General features: G+C 39.4%; 1 protein-coding gene across 1 annotated transcript in view; it reads right to left on the reverse strand.

Moving 5' to 3' along the window:
- The window catches only part of LOC141938234 (histone-arginine methyltransferase CARM1-like), a 75,581-nt gene that overhangs the window by 41,615 nt on the left and 14,560 nt on the right, over positions 1-19,406 (reverse strand). The window contains exon 2 of the mRNA XM_074856904.1: positions 2,230-2,355. Coding sequence (XP_074713005.1) covers positions 2,230-2,355 — 126 coding nt within the window. The remainder of the gene's footprint in view (positions 1-2,229; positions 2,356-19,406) is intronic.

The following is a 19,406-nucleotide window of genomic DNA, read 5'->3' on the forward strand; positions in this document are numbered from 1 at the left end:
AAAGACAGATGTCTTAAAAAAACCTGCATTTTCATAACTAACACTTTAAGTGCAGGAAAAAAGAGTTTTCAATCCATTTTTTAGTAACAGCATTATTTTTACCTATTATACACACATACACATTACAACAGAGTAATACCTACTACACTTGTACAAAGCAAACAACAAAAGCTTAGCTTCTGCTTTATAGCCTTGACTTCTTCGTAGAAACATATAACTTCCTCAAGACTAGGTGCTATTTGATATACTCAACATGTAGAAGAAGGTACCAGCAAGCTATTCCTATGGCATGGGCAAATAATATCCTACAAGTAACTTCCAGCTTAATGTAGTACCCAACACATTCCATTTGATATCAACATTTAATCTGTCATTTAATCTGAACAGACTTGACTTTGACCAATTCATTACATTCCTGTCATTTTATCAATGAGTTGTTGCATGGACTAACAGGTCATTTCAATTTTTTTCCCCTTGAGTTTTAAAGATGGAAGAAACATAGAAAACACTCTAATTTGTCATGTTAACAAGCAAGCAGAAGTAATAAGAGAATTTTCTGTACTGTTCTTACCTATTTCACAATATGTAGCTATATAAATAAACAGAGCTATATAAATAAACTAATCACCAAGGAATATAGATAGAGGTAACTGAATTTACCACTTAATCTTCAAGGCACTCCTCTTAGAAGAAATTGTACTGAAGTTAGCTGGATTTTTTTTCAAATATTTGTTTGTAAATGTGTGCAAGAGAGCTAAAAGAAACTTCTTTTGCCTTGGGATCCCAAACTATCAGTACCTTTTGGAATCAGAACCTTCCTAGGTAGGCAAGACATGGTGAGATTTCAGCCCAAAGACTACAGAAAAACTTGCCTGACTCCTTAATTATTAGTTACTAATTATCTCAGCAGTGAGCTAATAAATCACTGAACAACCTGATCTCAATTATCATTTCAGTTATGATGTGGGTCTCTGTAAAAGACAATACTGTCTTGCAGTCTCAAGAGAAATAACTTAATGGAAGCACAATACTGAATTAGATACAAAGATTTAAAAAAACCAACAGACACTCGCAGTCATTCTTAGCTTACATTCACAGTGTTTTAGTAAGGTAAGAGGTTGAAAATGTGAATATTTTTTCTTGATGGATACAGATGAAAGGCTGTAACCAGACAGTACTTCAAAGGCCACCAAGATTTGGCACCCTGCTGAAAAAATAAGGTTAGTAAATAAATCTGTGTTTTCTAGTAGAGTGGGACTCAAGAGTTCACATACTGTGTCTACGTGACACAGGACTAGCAACTCATTGCACAACCCAACCCATCAACATCTAAATTTTCAGCCCTTGATGCTTTGGAACATGTATGTGTCTTTAAGTAAGCTGCCAAAAATCAAATCTAATTGCTCTGTGCCTCAGTTTCCACACAATATAAAATGGAAATAACTATAATGGCCTCCTGGAAATCACCAGGCCTACTGATGTAGGCTGCTGTATAAGAACTCCTGGTTATTGCTAAAGAGGAAGCTGTATATTACCTATAGTTATGCAATTTTAAAATGAGTTGTGGCCATGCTGCACACTACTCAGAATAAATAGGCAGTCTTTTGAATTTCCCTGCCTAAAACCTAAGAATGTTTTTCCAAAAGCCAATGTGAGGACATGAGGATAGCACAAGTTTCAGCTGTTAGGTTTACAAAAACACAAGTCAGGTGGAAGTATAAAAATACAGATTGCAACATTCTACAAAAATAGAGTCATGTTTCTACAACAGAGGGTGTTTCTTTTTCAGCATCACTCCATGTGAAATATCTAAGAACTGCAGGTGTATGTTAAACTACCAGAATTAACTATACAGACAAACCGATCTGCAAGACATTTCTGAATGGGGATCAACAAGTGGCAGATTGCCCACACAAATCAATACATTTACCAGTTACTAGAGTTACGAAGTCATATGAATGTATTATCTGCATTTGCTTTCTTCAGAAAATTAATCTGCAGTTGATTTGCAAAAATGTTATGTCCACTTATGCAAATGGTCCATACACCACAAAAGGCAGCTGGCACAGGTTAGAGGCAAAGGAAGTTGAACAATCATCATAACAAAGTGTAATATTTAAATAGCCAACATGAAACAGAAGTAGAAGACTGCATATTTTAGAGAGAACTTTACCAATATAGTAGCATGACAGGAAGGAGAAGATACTCACAAATGCAAGATGTACTTACCAACTTGTGACTTGAACCGAAGCAAGGCACTGTTGTACCCCAGTGTAATTAATACAGACTGTTTTCCCACACGACAGTATTCAGTGTCTCTGTTAACCAAGCATTTAAACACAGAGACTCCATCAGCTGAAGGGAAAAAAATACTTTAGAAGACTTATAGCAGTTAACAACAAAAACATATAAAGAACTATATGTATCTTTTGATTAACATTATACATAAGCATATATCTTAAGTATACTACTTGGCAAAAATACACTTTCTCTAACGTGTTGTTTCTTAACCCAATTTTCCAGTGACCTCCAATTTTCCAGTGACCTACAGTTTCCATCCCACCTATTATCCACAGTTTCTTGAAGCTGCCCTGGCCTCAGAAGAAAGAAAGAGAGCTGACTAGATTAATTTTTACCTGGATCCTAACAAGGTCTTAAATTAACATTTTTTCTACTTCTTTTGCTTCCGTAATCCTATGCACTGATGCCCTGATAACCTCTAGAGATGCTGCTCTGGCAGATGAAATGGCAGGGTGAAGAGTCAGGGACCAATTACATTGACTAAACGAGAAGTAAACTAGCTTTTTCCAGTAAACACATACTACGTACCACACCATGTATGACAACTATCAATAAACATACCACGTGAGAAAAAATAATGCAATTTTTCAGACAATGAAGAACATGTAAGTACTTCAGAGTTAAGAAAAGGAGCAGCAGTGGGCAAGTCTGTGTACTGTGCTCCTTGGGGAGGGGGATCCAATATCAGAGGCTTAAGTGATGCAGTACATCAGTATGCAGTCACTATCAGCCTCGCAGCTGTCAGGAGGCAACTGTGTGAGCATATCAAGCGAGATGCACATTCTCACCTTCAGAAACCTGAAAGAGGTCTAAAAGGGAACTTCATGCAAATGGCAGCTATGGACATGGGGGACAGTAAGTAAAGCTTTTAAATTATGGGGGTTTTGTGTTATATATATCTTCATCACTCAAACAGCAAAACTCCAGGACTTAATATCCCTGGGCCATTCTTCCATGCATTTTATTCTACTTTGCTGACAAGAAGTGTTTATTATGCTTCTATGTTATTCACGCACATTTTATCCTTCTGGAGATAAACGATAAAACAAAACAAAAACCCCACCAGAACCAGAAAAACTGAAAGGCAAGCTTTTCTTCCACCCATAATCATCAATGCCATCTTCCACATGAACTTTAAAAAATGTATATATACTGCATCAGCTACTAATCAGTACTAAAAAAACACTTAAGCTACTTGTAAAAGCAAAATACTCTCAATGTACAGCAATACAGGAGTGTATCAACCCATTTCTAGCTCATACTGTCTCTCAGCACACACATGAAATTGTCTCTTCACTTGTGTCTCAGTTTATTCATACTGATCTGCACCTGGATTGGGGCAATCCTAAACATGGATCCAAGCTGGGCAATGAATGAATTGAGAGCAATGAGTGGATTGAGCCCTGTGGAGGAGGACTTTAGGGTACTGGTGGATGAAAAACTGGATATGACCCTGCAATGTGCACTTGCAGCCCAGAAAGCCAACTGTATCCTGGGATGCATCAAGACAAGTGTGGCCAGCAGGTCGAAGGAGGTGATTCTCCCGCTCTACTCTGCTCTCGTGAGACCCCACCTGCAGTGCTGTGTCCAGCTCTGGGACCCCCAGGACAAGACAGACATGGACCTGTTAAAGCAGGTTCAGAGGAGGCCATGAAGACGACTGGGGGGCTGGAGCACCTCTCCTGTGAGGACAGGCTGAGAGAGTTGGGGTTGTTCAGCCTGAAGAAGGCTCCAGGGAGACCTTATACTGTCCTTCCAGTCCTTAAAGGGGGCATATGGGAAAGATGGGGAGGGACTGTTTACCGGGGAATGCAGTGATAGGATGAGGGGTAATGGTTTTAAACTGAAAGAGGGTAGATTTAAATTAGGTATTAGGAAGAAATTCTTTCCTGTGAGGGTGCTGAGACACTGGAACAGGTTGCCCAGAGAAGTTGTGGCTGCCCCCTCCCTGGAAGTGTTCAAGGCCAGGTTGGACGGGGCTTTGAGCAACCTGGTCTAGTGGAAGGTGTCCCTGCCCATGGCAGGGGGGTTGGAACTAGGTGGTCTTTAAGGTCCCTTCCAACCCAAACCATTCTGTGATTCTGTGACTGTATCAGTGCTTTTTATTGTACTGGAGGCCCAAAATGGTATGCTCATTCAGCCTGGAGATGGCTTTAGGGGAACATAACATCTATGTGGAGAGTTCTTTGAGAAGATAGATCCAGGTCTCTTTCCTGAGGCAGCCAGTAGGAGAATGTGAGACAGTGTACGTGTAGCTAAGGTAGGGCCTATTATCCCATTAAAGCAGAAGCACACTAAACAGATACAGACTTGTTTTGAACCTGGACGTAAGCACGTTGATATAGCATATAAGCATTTTTGTATGCAGTGGTCCTGTAAAAAACAGTATTGCCTTTGGCAGGAACAGGCTACAGGCCTAATGCAGACTGTTCAAGGCTTTTTGTCATATATATATACACATACACACACATGGGAATTATTTTTAAATATTTGACATTTTGTTTGAATTTTTGCCTCATTTCACATGTGAGGTCCAAACACCATGATTGTTATTCAGAAAACTGCACAGAAGACAGTGTTGGAATGAGTCCTGCCTGACAAAATTCAACACAGATATAATAAAATCTTCAAAAATATCTGTATATTCATCTTCAGATTACATTTTACACTCAGAATACATAACATGAAAGAAGTCTGTATAGAGCAGGATAAAAGTATGTTGATCTTTTCTTTTTTCCTACTCAGGTCTTAATTTAGAGTGGGTTTTTTTTTCCACCCATTAAACAGTCCAACATTTTTATAAGATTACACATTTACAGAACATTGATAAATCCCCATTATAAAGGTATTCATTAAAAGAAGTTTCAAAAGTTTGCTGCATTAGAAGAATGAAGATTAATCTCCTCTGAACTCAACAAAAATACGTGTTATCTTTATGGTGATTATCTCAGACTAAACAAATCCTTCAACAGTTAGCACAGTATTGCTCAATAGCTATGTTAAAGCTGGCTGTCCTAAAGCAAACTGATTATCACCACATGAGAGCCAAATACCATCCTGCAGAGCATGTAAAACTTTATCTCACAATGGATATTAATTTGTTCTCAGGACAGTCAAACCGTAGGGTAGACGTTCACAGGTTACATTTAATAAAGGGCAAAGATAATGGCACCCAGCCAAGCCCAGGAAAAGCAGCACTTCCAAAGAGATGTAAAGTAGTTAAAAGTCTGGCAAGAGCCTCAAGGTTGCTTCTTCCTTAAGTGAATGATCACTAACTTCTGGAGATGAGGTTGATCTGAAGTTAAACAGAATCCTAAAAATGGATGCCTGTATTAAAACATGCAATCTGAGTTTGGCTCCTTCACTGGTAAAGAAACCTAGGTACACAGAGTTTGCTGAAGGACATCAGATGTATCATTGGGAAGTTTCTTGAGAAATGAGTAACTGGGAATATCTTAGAGGGGAAAAAACCAAAAGAATTGGGAGTTGTTCTTAAACATGCAGATAGACATACTAAAATTCTTTAACTTTTATTTCTACTTATGACCTTCTAGAAATGTGTATCTATTGTGCATATACATAAAATATTATATATACACACAATTTTTACTACCTGTATGGGTTGTAATTATAAATTTCTTCTACTTTAATTTCCCAATGTACAGTTACAGTGATCACACTAATATCATACCAAATGGGTCATATCATACGAGTATTAAGTACTTCAAGTTTTGCTGCTTGCTTGACACCCCTAAAGCCACAGCCATCATATACAATTCAGAATCTCTACAGACATCTTGTGCATTCATTTCATATTTATTGCCAAAGAAGCAAAAACATGAATAACAAATCTATCTATCCAGCCATGAAGGGCTGGTATTTGAAAAGCTAGACAGCCTTGAAACTAGCAAGGAATGCCAAGGACAACACGAAGAGCTTCTGCTACTACATTATCTTTACAAAAAATCCAAACAACTATTTTGTAAGAGAGCTGGGGGTAAGCCAAAAGATTTCAATTCATAAACAAAGATGAAATTAATAAACTACAATATGCATTGTTTATACCCAGGAGAGTGGTACAGTGGCCGCAAACATAAGGCAGTAACACTCTATTCTTCAATTCAGCTCCTCAAAATAAGACCCCAGACCATGAATTCCATGGCCCAGTGTTTATTTTATTTTATTTACAATATAAACAGGCTACTACTGCAGGGTCCCAAGGATCTCCTTTACCCTTGTTCCAAAAATCAGAATTAAAAAAAAAAAAAAAAAATTATTCTCTACTAAGCCTATGGGAACAGGTCACATAGAGTACCTTCTCTATTGGTGAGAGAATGAGTTCCTTTCCATTAGTCTTTATTCAATATGTGAAACAGATTTTACCAGAGTTTACTACAAGGACTCTCTCTTTTTGCTTCTTCCTACTATGCTGTCATGTATATAGATATAACCTTACAACTGAAATGGATTTTTGAGAAGTGTGTCACAAACATATGTACTTTCAAAATCCATGGAATCATACAGGTTGTTTTTGCAGGGTTTAAGAGAGAATTTAAGAAAATGAAATGGAAAAAGCAAAACTGCATTGCATTCAGAAAAAACTAAAAGCCTCTTGGCATGTTTTGGGTTGGGTTGTGGTTGTTTTTTTTTTAAAAAAGTTCTCATAATAACAAATATTCAAAACCAGATAATAAACCCATCACAGCTTTTGCAATTTTGACTACCTAGTGCTCATGGGGAGAAACGTTTCTGAACAATTCCTCTCAATGAAAAACAAGGTTACCACATCTAAAGATCAAGCAGGAATGTCTTGTCCTAACTATGTCATGGTCTACTGCATACAGCACCTCTCTGTGGAACTACAAAGCACTTTACAAAAATCAAGAATAGTTGCTCAGAAGAAAACTAAGCACATGGCTAACATTTCATCTGATAGATACTAACAATAAAGAGAAAATTTGAAGTTATTCATCTAAGCAGAACAAGACTTAGTGGACATAGCCTAAAGTGACTCCATCAAAATCTAAACATGACAAACCTAAATGACTGAAGTTTGCAAGAAATCCATTCACAAACAAGATTACAAGAGAGTCAAAGGTCAGCCATATCCTGAGGGGCAGAAATTGTCTTCTTTCACTTAATTTTACTAACCAATGGATACTCTGTTTAACCAATAATCAAGGAAAAGGCTTTAAAAACTACAAAACTCAGGCAGTATGGTATGGCATTTCTCAAAGAATACAGCAGCATTCACTTAAATAGATTCATACCTGGCTTTCCTAGACAGCCCCTACTCGAGTCCCATTTCTGGGGAAGCATGGTTTATGCAGCTGGGCTGATCAGAAATCCCATCTCTCCTCATTTTTGAGTTCATCAGCTGATTAAAATCAAATTTGGCCAACATGCCAAAACCATTGTGTTCCTGCAAGTTGCATAAGAAGGGTGGCTGAATAAACATGAGAGGCCCAGTGTGCCATTCTTACTGAAGGAAATGATAAGACATGCTTATTAGCTACATTTAGTTCTCAGCTCATTCATGAGTCAACTCCAGAGTGAACCACTGCTGGTGCTACATGAGCAGGAAATGGAGGATTCATAATCATGCATAGCAGTGGAGTAACTTGAAGCAATCTCAGAAAGGATTGGGACAAAGAGAAGGAGAAAGCTCTGAAGTGACAGTGGGAAAGGGTGAGGAAGACACTAGGGTAGATATGAACAAAGTAAATCAGTTGAAGGAAAACCAGGCTTCATTAGTTCTGCCATTCATGGATTAATTTGTTTTATTTAGAGATGCTAGCCAAGTGAGGCTCTCAACAGGCTTTATAATAATGTGTGAACTAAGTCTCATGATGCTCCTCTGCATTCATTATGTCAGGTGATGTTATGCCATGAAGAGAGCCCAAAACCTTCCTGGTCCCCCACAGAAATTCTGCAACAGAATTTACTGAGGGCTGTAATTCAGCAGACATTTTCTCAAAAAGTTACTTAAAATATTATTTTTCCAGATCAAATTTTGGGATAAACATTTATATTTTTCTCAAATGCAGCAATGTGAGGGTAACTAGATAAGGAGAGTCCAAATCCTGACTAATAAGTGACTGTTGTGGAAAGACTGTAATAGTATTGGTCTAAAGTTCAAACCTAAGCGTATCTCAAAGTAGTTACAAAAACATGCCTGTACTTTTAACAGTGATTAATATTGAAGTACTACTCATAGAAGTATTAGGCAAAAAAAGAAGTTTTACTCCAATTTTAGGGGCACGTTAAGATAATGGAATATGGCACTCAAATTTTCACTTCCAGCTGTCAAATATTCCTACAACCCACATTCACACTGACTGAGCTAACGGCCATTTTGGAATCAACTCAATGAACAGTTGATTCCAAAGTGTCTCGCTCATCGTGTCTTCTGCCATGTATCAGTTGCCAATTACAATTAATATATCATGATTAAGCCCTAAGTACAGTGAAATCAATTGCCTGCTAACTTGCAATATTCTACATGTTCATTAGAGCTCCTGGAGATGTTCACCATATTTTCTGATCTGCAGGGACCAGAGGGCAAACACTCAGATGCTGGGATCTTTCATCCTACCAGCCTGTAAACTATACAGTACAACAGCATCAGTAAAAACATACTTGCCATGTACAGATCTGCACAGATCTTTCTTCGCCTTGACAGACAGGCAGCATAATGCTGTGTTATTTCAGAACAACAACAAAAGACAGAAAAGCACCAGATTCTGTATTTTGGTATCAAGACTCAAGGTAATAAAGATGGTGGCCAATGTCATACCCTGCAGAAGTATTTCAAAGGAGAGGGAAATACTTTTCTTTCCCCTCCTCAGTTAAAATGGAAAAAGAAAATAACATACTTCAAACTCAGTACACAAAATCAATACCGTTTCAATTTGTTGCTTTTGCATCACACCGAATACGACAGCTCACTGCACAGGTGCAACAGTCAACAACTACAGAAGACTTCAATAGGACTAGTAGGTTGTTATTGCATTGAGGTGGACAAGGACAATGCTGATAGCACTGCTTTTCTACTTGCAGATGCCAGAGATTCTCTGTGATAACCTCCATTTCCTCAGCCTGACCTTTAAAATAATTTCATATCCATTTTGGGTGGAGCACATCCCCAAGGTCTATGCACCACTGAAAATATTAGACCTACTTCTCCCATGGGCCCTATGTTCACTCTCTTGTTACATACATTTCAGAATACTCTTAGGATACACCACTATATTAAAAAAACAGTTTGTAAAAGGATTTATAATTTTATTATAAATAGGAGAAACAAAACCATTGAAGAAAACCCCACACATCCTAGGTACTGGAACATCTACAGAATAGCACAGCAACTTAAAGTTAAGCTTCAGGGGGAAAATTCAGCATTTCAGAACAGCATGTCTTTTTCTTTTAAAGGACACATAAAACTTACATGGTATAAAGGTGACATAAGCAGGAGTCTCTCAAATACTAAAGGGAACTAGAAGGAATACCCTGGACAGAGCCCATTACTCCCACCCAGACTTAAGGGAGTTGACTTCTCTTTGCTTTTCCCTCTCACTTTATTCCTCCTACATACACAGTCATTTTTAGTTTTTGTGACTTTTTTGTTTTAAGTTGTTTGATGCCACTATGCACCACTGTGTGGCTTAGCACCAGGTGGGAAGCTGCTCTCCACTGAGCCAGGTGCATGATGGATGCAGAGAGGAAGCCCAGGCAAGGAAAGTCTGTCTTGGAGATTGGCTAGCTGCAGAAGACCCACTGCTGTGGAGCAGTTTGCTAACAACTGGCTACGTGAGAAAGGGCACAGCACCGAGGAACTGCTGACAACGGCGACGTGATGGGAGAATACCGAAAAGTATCAAAGAAGAACAAAGAACAGAAGCAGGACTATGTAGAAGGCCTTGCAGAAATCATAAGGGGAGAGATTGGTATTTAACCTTAGCAACCAAAGTATCTAACCTTAGCAACCTATAAGGAGCTTGCTTTTTGCAATATGTATGAACTAATTATTGTGGATATAAAAGAAGTGTGAGTACTAATAAAGTTGAGCCTTTGTGCATTAAATGATGGCTGGGCTCCCTCTGCGTTCTTTCAACAAATGGTGACCCCGACGTGATACGTGCCAAAGGACGTATAAGGCACCACGAAGGATAAAGACCAGAGAAGGTTGTTCAGGTCCTTAAGCAGCGAGGACGGCGAAAGGCGACTAAAAAGGCCCGCGCCCAGGGTGTCACAAGAGGTGAGCCCTGCTGATACGTGCTGCCGAGACCTGGAAAGGCTGCAACGGAAAAATTAAGGTATGGACAGGCAAGCAGCATATGATTTATTTGCATCCTGGCTGACACAACGCCGGGTTGAGGGCATAGATGTAAAAAAGGATCTTCAGGGGCTTTTAGCTTATGGGGTAGAGCAAGGTTGTTTTATTAATCCACATACAGTTCATGAGTTATCGGAATGGAGAAAATTTGGAGATAAGTTATGGGAATTAACATTGAATGATGATAAGACAGCAAAAAAGTTGGGAAAGTTATGGAGGGTGGTTCATAATGAATTGCTAAGGTATCAGGCTGAAAAAAGAGCTGCACAGGGCGCAATTGCGGCAAAAGAGAAAAACACCAGATATGGGGAGGAGGAAACTAGGTGGCCATTACCGCCTACGTTTCGTGAGCTTGTTTTACCACCTTTACGTTCCGAAGAGACGGGACAGGAAAGCTCAGAACGAGTTCTCCCTACCGCTCCCCTCGCTTCTGCCCTGAGTAGCCCTGACGCGTCCAGCCACACTGTGACGCCGGAAAGCGAGAATTCTACTCCTGGCTCAGAAGATGGGCTGGGGATAGAGATCGCTAAAGAAAGGTGTCGGGCTTGGAATGCATTGGCACGAGAGGGGCTAGAAAAAGGGGATGAGGAGATGACTCAGATGGCGACAGCAATGGCTTTTCCAGTTCAGTTTCAGCCGAACCCAGCTGGTGGACTAAATGCTACTGTTACGGCATTAGATTGGAAGCTTTTGTCACAATTGCGCTCTACAGTGAGTTCTTATGGTGTTACTGGTGAACCGACTCGTCAAATGTTAGATTATCTCTGGAGCACTCAACTTCTTTTGCCTGCAGATTGTCGGGGTATAGCAAAGTTAATTTTCTCTCCTAGTCAGTGGTTGTTGTTTAATGCGCATTGGCAAGCGAGAGTGTTAGAATCGATAGCGGTACAGCGGCAAGCAGGAGATCCATTACAAGGGATTACAATGGATGAATTAATGGGGTTAGGACCTTATGCTAGAGTAGAAGCTCAAGCACTGCTCGGTCCGGATAAAGTGAGAGAGGCAATGAGGTTAGTGAGAGAAGCCATAGAGCAAGTGAAAGAGCCAGGCGGAGTTCCAATGTATATGGGGATTAAGCAAGGGAGAGAAGAGACTTTGGGCAGTTTTGTAGATAAGTTGGTAAATGCAATTGAAAGAGCAAGAGTACCTCTCTACATGCAGGGTGCTCTCTTAAAACAGTGTATTTCACAAAATGGCAATCCTGCTACAAAGAGTTTATTGAATACATTAAGGGCACATTGGACTGTAGAGGAGGCACTTGAAAAAGCGTCATCGATACCTACTGGACCTCAGGCTTTTCTTGTAGAGGCAATAAAGAAATTAGGGGAAGGAATGAAAGAACAGGCTCAGGCTACTCAAAGTCAGGTTATGGCAGCCCTTGCGCCTCTCCAGACTTCAGCAGCAACAGCAGTTAAAGTGCAAACACCTAAAAAGGGGCAGCTACGGTGTTACCGATGCGGAGCTCCAGGACATGTACGAAAGAGTTGTACAGCCAGAAATGTATGGTGTCAAACTTGCCGATCTAACTCCCATAATGAGGAGGCTTGCTGCAGATGGTCGGGAAACTCCACACGGAGCGCGTTCGCCGGCCGCCGCGCAACGACCAAAATTGCAGCCGCAGCGCAGTCCTTCAACCCGCCACCCGAGGAAGTCTCGGGTTGGACCTGGCAGCAGCAGTAGATGTTATTCTGTTAACAAATAATCCTCAAACAATATCTACGAATGTACGAGGACCTATCATTATTAATGGGAGAGCCATGGGAGCTTTATTATTAGGAAGATCATCGGCATCACAATGTGGACTATTTGTTTTACCGGGAGTTATCGATGCAGATTATGAAGGTGAAATCTATATTATGGTATATACACTGAATCCACCAGTAAAGATTGCACAGGGACAACGGATTGCACAGCTGGTGCCTCTGCCACAAGTGACTCAAACAATACGACCAATAACTGAGGAGAGTCGCGGAAATAAAGGCTTCGGATCCACAGGAAGCCTGACCCTGCTAACACTGGATCTGAGTACGAGACCCAGGAAGACTGTTCACCTGTCATTTCAAGGTAACGCAATAACTGTGGAAGGATTGTTAGACACAGGCGCAGATTCCAGCATACTGTCGCCGCCTTCTTGGCCACAAGGTTGGCCGTTACAAGAGCATACCACTACCATCACTGGCGTGGGTGGTTTAACTTTAGCTAATCGAACGCCGCCCCTACAATTGACAATTGAAGAACAAACAGTCACAGCGGTGCTTGCTGTAGTGCAATTACCTCCAGGGGTAAATTGCTTAATTGGAAGAGATGTGTTAGCACAAATGGGAATAGTTTTGACAAACGATCACCATTTATCCTAATGGCCATTGCTTGGACTTTCCCGATCCCTATAACTTGGACATCTGACGATCCAATATGGGTAAAGCAGTGGCCACTAAAAAGGGAAAGTCTTGAGCAAGCACACTTGCTAGTACAAGAACAATATCAGCAAGGACATTTAAGATTATCTACTAGTCCTTGGAATACTCCAATATTTGTCATAAAGAAGAAATCAGGCAAATATCGACTTTTGCATGACCTTAGGGAAGTAAACAAACAAATGGAACCAATGGGGGCTTTACAACCAGGTATGCCGAATCCAGCTATGTTACCTTATGAATGGCCTATATTGATTGTGGACTTAAAAGATTGTTTCTTTACGATTCCGCTTCATGAAAAGGACATGCGCCGATTTGCTTTCACTTTACCGGCAATAAATAGAGAAGGGCCAGATCAACGGTTTGAATGGACAGTTTTACCGCAAGGAATGAGAAATAGTCCAACTTTATGTCAGATTTTTGTAGATGCAGCCTTACAGCCATTACGTCAAAAATGGACTGATGTTATAATTTATCACTATATGGATGATATATTATTTGCACAGAAAGAACCATTTACAGAAGCACAGATAAAAGAAATTGTAAACACCCTTGCAAAGCAAAGATTGGTAATTGCACCAGAAAAGATACAAAAAACAGCTCCATGGAAGTATTTGGGATTGTCTTTGATGAAACAAATAGTGACACCACAAAAATTGACAATTAATCCTGAAATTTCAACACTGCATGATGCTCAGAAGCTATTAGGAGATTTACAATGGCTAAAACCTATAGTGGGCATCCCAAACGAGCTTTTACAACAATTAAGACCACTGTTAAAAGGAAATGATCCTGCACAGGTGGTGTCTTTATCAGCAGACCAGAAGCGAGTGCTACAACAGATTATGGATCGTATTACTTCTGGACAAGTGCGTCGGAGAGACGCTGAGCTCCCCCTGGACATACTTGTGTGGATGGGTTCACAGCATTTGCTCGGAGCTATTACGCAGTTTAAAAAGAAAACGGGGGAGACATGGGTGCTAGAATGGATCACGCCAGCATTACAACAATCAAAATCTCTACTTCAAAAAGTTGAGGCACTAGCAAATTTAGTAAAGAAAGGTCGTGTGCGAGTTATTCAAATAAGTGGAAGAGAACCTCAATTCATATACTGTCCAATGCAGAAGGAAACCATGCAGTGGTACCTGGCAAATAGCACAGCATTGCAGGAAGCCATGTTAAATGGGCCAATGATGTTGTCAACTGATCAATTATCTATGGAACCTTTGAGATGGTTGGGACAATTACATTGGATTGAACAGCCAAAAAGACAACAGGCGCCGATCCCGAATGCCATCACAGTTTATACAGATGCAGGAAAGAAATCTCAGACAGCAGCTATAACGTGGCAGGAAGATAATACATGGAAACATGAGATATTAAAAGCCACAGCACAAGACACACTACAAACTTTGGAACTGTTGGCAGTAGTTTGGGCAATGGTTAAGTTTAATGAACCATTGAATATTGTAACTGATTCTATGTATGTAGCGGGAATAGTAGCAAGGATAGAAGATGCAGAAGTCAGGGAAGTACAAAATAAGCGTCTCTATGAGTTGTTCTTACAATTACAGAGGGCCATAAAAATAAGGGAACAACCGTATGCTGTAATTCATGTTAGAAGTCATAAATGGGATATAGGACTTGGGGAAGGTAATGCTCGAGCGGACAAATTGGTATCCACTGTTATACATGTTCCCATGTCGAAAGACAAATTGGCAAAAGAGGCACATGACATATTCCACCAGAATGCAAAAGGGCTAAAAACACAATTTGGCATCACAATGGCGGAAGCAACGGCCATAGTAAAAACATGCCCTGTTTGTAGTTTTCACAATAAAGGGGTTGGTATTGGAATAGGAGTCAATCCTAGAGGGACGAAATCTAATGAAGTATGGCAAATGGATGTGACTCACATACAAAGTTTTGGTAGACTTAAATATGTACATGTTACTATAGATACTTATAGCAAATATATATGGGCCTCTGCGCAGAGTGGAGAAAAGGCCACACAGGTAATCAGACACTTAACATGTTGTTTTGCAATAATGGGAGTCCCGAATACTATAAAGACAGACAATGGACCAGCATATGTCGGAAGTCGAATGCAAAGATTTTTAAACAAGTGGGGAGTGAAGCATGTAACAGGGATACCGCATTCTCCCACAGGACAGGCCATAGTTGAGAGAGCAAATGGTACCTTGAAACGTTATGTAGCAAAATATCAGGAAATACAGGATGTACAGGAAAGATTAGCAAAAACATTATTTGTAATGAATCACTTGTGTATATTTGGAGACGCAGAACAACCACCAGCTATGTTACATTATGAGAAGGCAAAAGTAAGTGAGGGAAGGAAAGAGATATGGGTAAATTATAAGGATCCAAAAGATGGATTGTGGAAAGGACCAGCTAAAGTAGTAATATGGGGAAGGGGATATCTTTGTGTTTCTACACCAACAGGCACCGTATGGGTTCCAGCGAGATGGGCGAAACCTGCCGCACCTCCCAATGACGTACACAGGTGTTAGTTGCAACTATTTTGCCAGGAGGAGCGGCTAATAAGGCCATGAACTTAGCAAAACAGATAGGATGTTGGGCAAAAGATGAGCTTAATCGCACTTCTGAAATTTTAGATCGGCTTACAGCAGATGTAGAAAGTGTTAACCATGCAGTATTACAAGATAGAGCAGCTATTGATTTTTTGCTTTTAGCGCAAGGACATGGATGTGAAGATTTTGAAGGAATGTGTTGCATGAATTTGTCTGACCACTCAGAATCTATTTTCAAAAGCATACAGCAGCTAAAGGATGGTGTCAAACATTTAACAGAAGATGATGGATTAGATTGGTTAACAAGGATGTTTAAAGGATGGGGACTTTCAGGATGGTTAATATCTCTGATCAAGTCTGTGGGGGTCATGATCTTGGTAATTGTGGTTGTGCTTTTGATGTTGCCATGTATTGTCAATCTTCTGCAAAGGGCCCTGCAGAAGACTGCCTCTGCAATATTTTTAGCACAAGTGCAAAAAGAAAACGGGGGAGATGTGGAGCAGTTTGCTAACAACTGGCTACGTGAGAAAGGGCACAGCACCGAGGAACTGCTGACAACGGCGACGTGATGGGAGAATACCGAAAAGTATCAAAGAAGAACAAAGAACAGAAGCAGGACTATGTAGAAGGCCTTGCAGAAATCATAAGGGGAGAGATTGGTATTTAACCTTAGCAACCAAAGTATCTAACCTTAGCAACCTATAAGGAGCTTGCTTTTTGCAATATGTATGAACTAATTATTGTGGATATAAAAGAAGTGTGAGTACTAATAAAGTTGAGCCTTTGTGCATTAAATGATGGCTGGGCTCCCTCTGCGTTCTTTCAACACACTGCCAGAACGACATGTTCATACTCAGACTCTTCCCACTTTGTTTCCAGAAAGAGAAAACAGTCTAGCAGGGCAAAAGCTGCAAAAACTTTTCACTAGGCCAGATTTTGATTACAAGAGTTTTCTCTGTTTCGGTGCATCCTCCCCTTCCCCGGCATCTCTCTTCTTATCAGCCTAGACTTTAGAGTGGAAAACAAATATAGGGCACCTAGATTTCCAAGAAAGCTCAACAATGATATTGTAAAAAACCAGAGACAGAGAGCATTATTAGATCATCTTTTCTCACAAAAGTGTGCAAAGCTTCTTCTCTCCTCTACATGGAAAGAAAATTATTTTCTATGTGTGATTTATGGTATTTACTTTACAAGCTTTGAAATACTATTAATTAAAAGCTTAAAAGTTTAAGAAGTTATTGGGTTCACATCAGGAAAAAAAACCCACACTGTGGAATTTCTTTGTCTTAGACTACTATTATTTCAACAGCAAAAATCCTTCAAGAATCAGACATATGCTTGTTTAAACTAAATTACAACAGCTGAAAGAATGTTACATACAAATTATAACTAATTTCTTAAATTTATGAAACATAGTGAGTAAATGCAAGAAACGCTCAGAAATAAGAGGACATTAAATTAGGAACAAAGAGGAACAAAGATTCATATGATAAACTTACATACTCATTTGAAACAATCTCTTCCATAAGTCCACAACTTTCCCTGATGTTGTTAGATGATCGTACACAGTGACTGTAGTGTAGTAACATGATAGTGTAGCACAATGTGACCAGTCAATGGGCAGTTTAAAATACAAATATCGCACTATACCTACTCTTCTAATAAAAAGAGAGAAGTGTTGTACGTCTTTTATCAAGAACAACCACACTCAAAATGTCTAAAAAATGTGCTCTTTCACATAAAGCAAGGAAAAAGAAAAAAGTCTTCTAAGATTTAACCTTGGAGTCTCACCCAGTTAGTCACTGTATTACTTTAATACTTCTCTTGTTCAGAGCTTTAACATTACTATCACCGTAGACAAAAAGTCCTAAGACACTGTTTTGATGGCAACAGCATAAAACTGACAACAGCATATGAACTAGCTGCAACCTCAATGAGGAGTACAAGCCTGAATGTGTAATTTAAGCACAGGTGTGTTACTACATGGACGTCTAGGCTCTTTCAAGGTCAGAATAAACACCTGCCCTGTTAGGTAACAAATGACTACCATTTTCTTGCAAAAGGAGAGGAAAATTACCCCACAACCACAGTCAATTAAAAAAAAAAATTAATAAGTGCAGATTTCAAGGGGAACTATGTATTTCGTAGAATTATCCCCTACCTACTTCACAAACAACAAACAAGACAAATCATTAGCAGATCTGATTAAATATATTCCTTTAAAAATCACTGCCTGCTAAATGATTTCTAGACAGAAAACTAACAACTATTAATTATTTAAAATGTTTTCCTTATTCATTATATTAATAACAACAACAACAACAAAGAGTTAGCAGTAATCTTTTAAGAAGATTAAGAAATACCTCAAAACCTGGAAATGAGGCAGAGGGGCTTGGATGAACCTAAATAAAAAGAAAACAAAGGAACAAGCTCTGTAAAATTTCACTCTCACAGCTCAGTGCTCAGTGACAACTGAAATGAAAACCCCTTATCCTCTTGCTGGAAAAATGTCTAAGCTGTTGGAAAATAAATCTACCTTGCAGATACCTGTACCTACCTACAGATGCCTTCTAAAGAATTGAGGACTAAACATTTACTTTTGTAGTGCTCTTTCTCCATTTAAGACGTTAGGTGAACTATTGAGAACTATTTAAAAAACATCAAAGTGGTTTTTAAATACTTTCCAGGTACACCCTTCTTGAAACTGTTATTGAGCTAAAACCTTTCATCACCAAAAAAGGCATTTGCCTCACAGAATGACTTTTTCTAGGTGTAAAAACTCCTTCAGGGAATGTAAGATTTAACAGTTTGTGGGTGTTTCCCTGCCAGTTCTCATTGTCCTGTCCCCCATGACAAAATATTTTTCCTTTAAGATTTTCCTGGCCTTTGTGGTTAAGAGGAAGATGTTTACATTAATTTAACAATTACTGCTAATCAGCTTTAGAACAAAGATAACCTGGCAGTTATCTACTCCTATATGCCTTGGTTTTTTTATTGCTCCCTACAACTGTATCCCATTTTGAAAAACAGATCAGCATCTACTGCATGCAGAAGGCTAATGCCAAAAACAAATTTCCAAGCAGTCTCATTCCTCAACATCATCTTGTCTTTTGGCATTAATGCAAATAGAAAATGAAAGAAATACTGCCTCACCAATAGTGGGACTCAAATACTGCTTACTAATTATCTATATCACACCCCCTGTTTGTTCAGCTGATTCATTACACCCTTTAAAACACCACATACAACAAAGAATGTTTTTACCCCACACAACTAAGTCCAATGTAGACATTCCTCAGTAGCAGTTAACCGAAGCTGGTAGACTCACAAACAAATGACATCTTCCAAAGACACTGACTTGAGTCTTGAAGCTACCTACAGGCATTACGGTCTTGAGTTAATGCATAACCTGGCCTTTGAAGGCATAGCTGGTTTTTACGATGCACCTGTCATGGTGCTGGTCTGTCAACCTCAAAACAGAGCTCTGCCTTTATCTGCACTTACACAGCTTAACAAATAAAACATGTAATCACAAGTAGATCAAGAGTCACTGATTGCAAGCAGTATAAAAAGAATACTGTGGTACAAAAATATTAGTGCCAATTTTAAAAGAGTATTCCTATTTATTTGGTCAGCCTCAAGAAGATTTAAGTGTCATGTTGTAATAATAACAAGAGACTATAACAAGTTAGTACTTCTACTTACTGGTGTAGCTGACACATCTAGGTTTCAAAAGCGTAACTTGGTTTATAAAAAAAGCTTGAGACAGGAGGACTAGTTGGTATTTAGAATCATGGGCTC

Source organism: Strix uralensis, chromosome Z (assembly GCF_047716275.1).
Source record: "Strix uralensis isolate ZFMK-TIS-50842 chromosome Z, bStrUra1, whole genome shotgun sequence".
NCBI lineage: Eukaryota > Metazoa > Chordata > Aves > Strigiformes > Strigidae > Strix > Strix uralensis.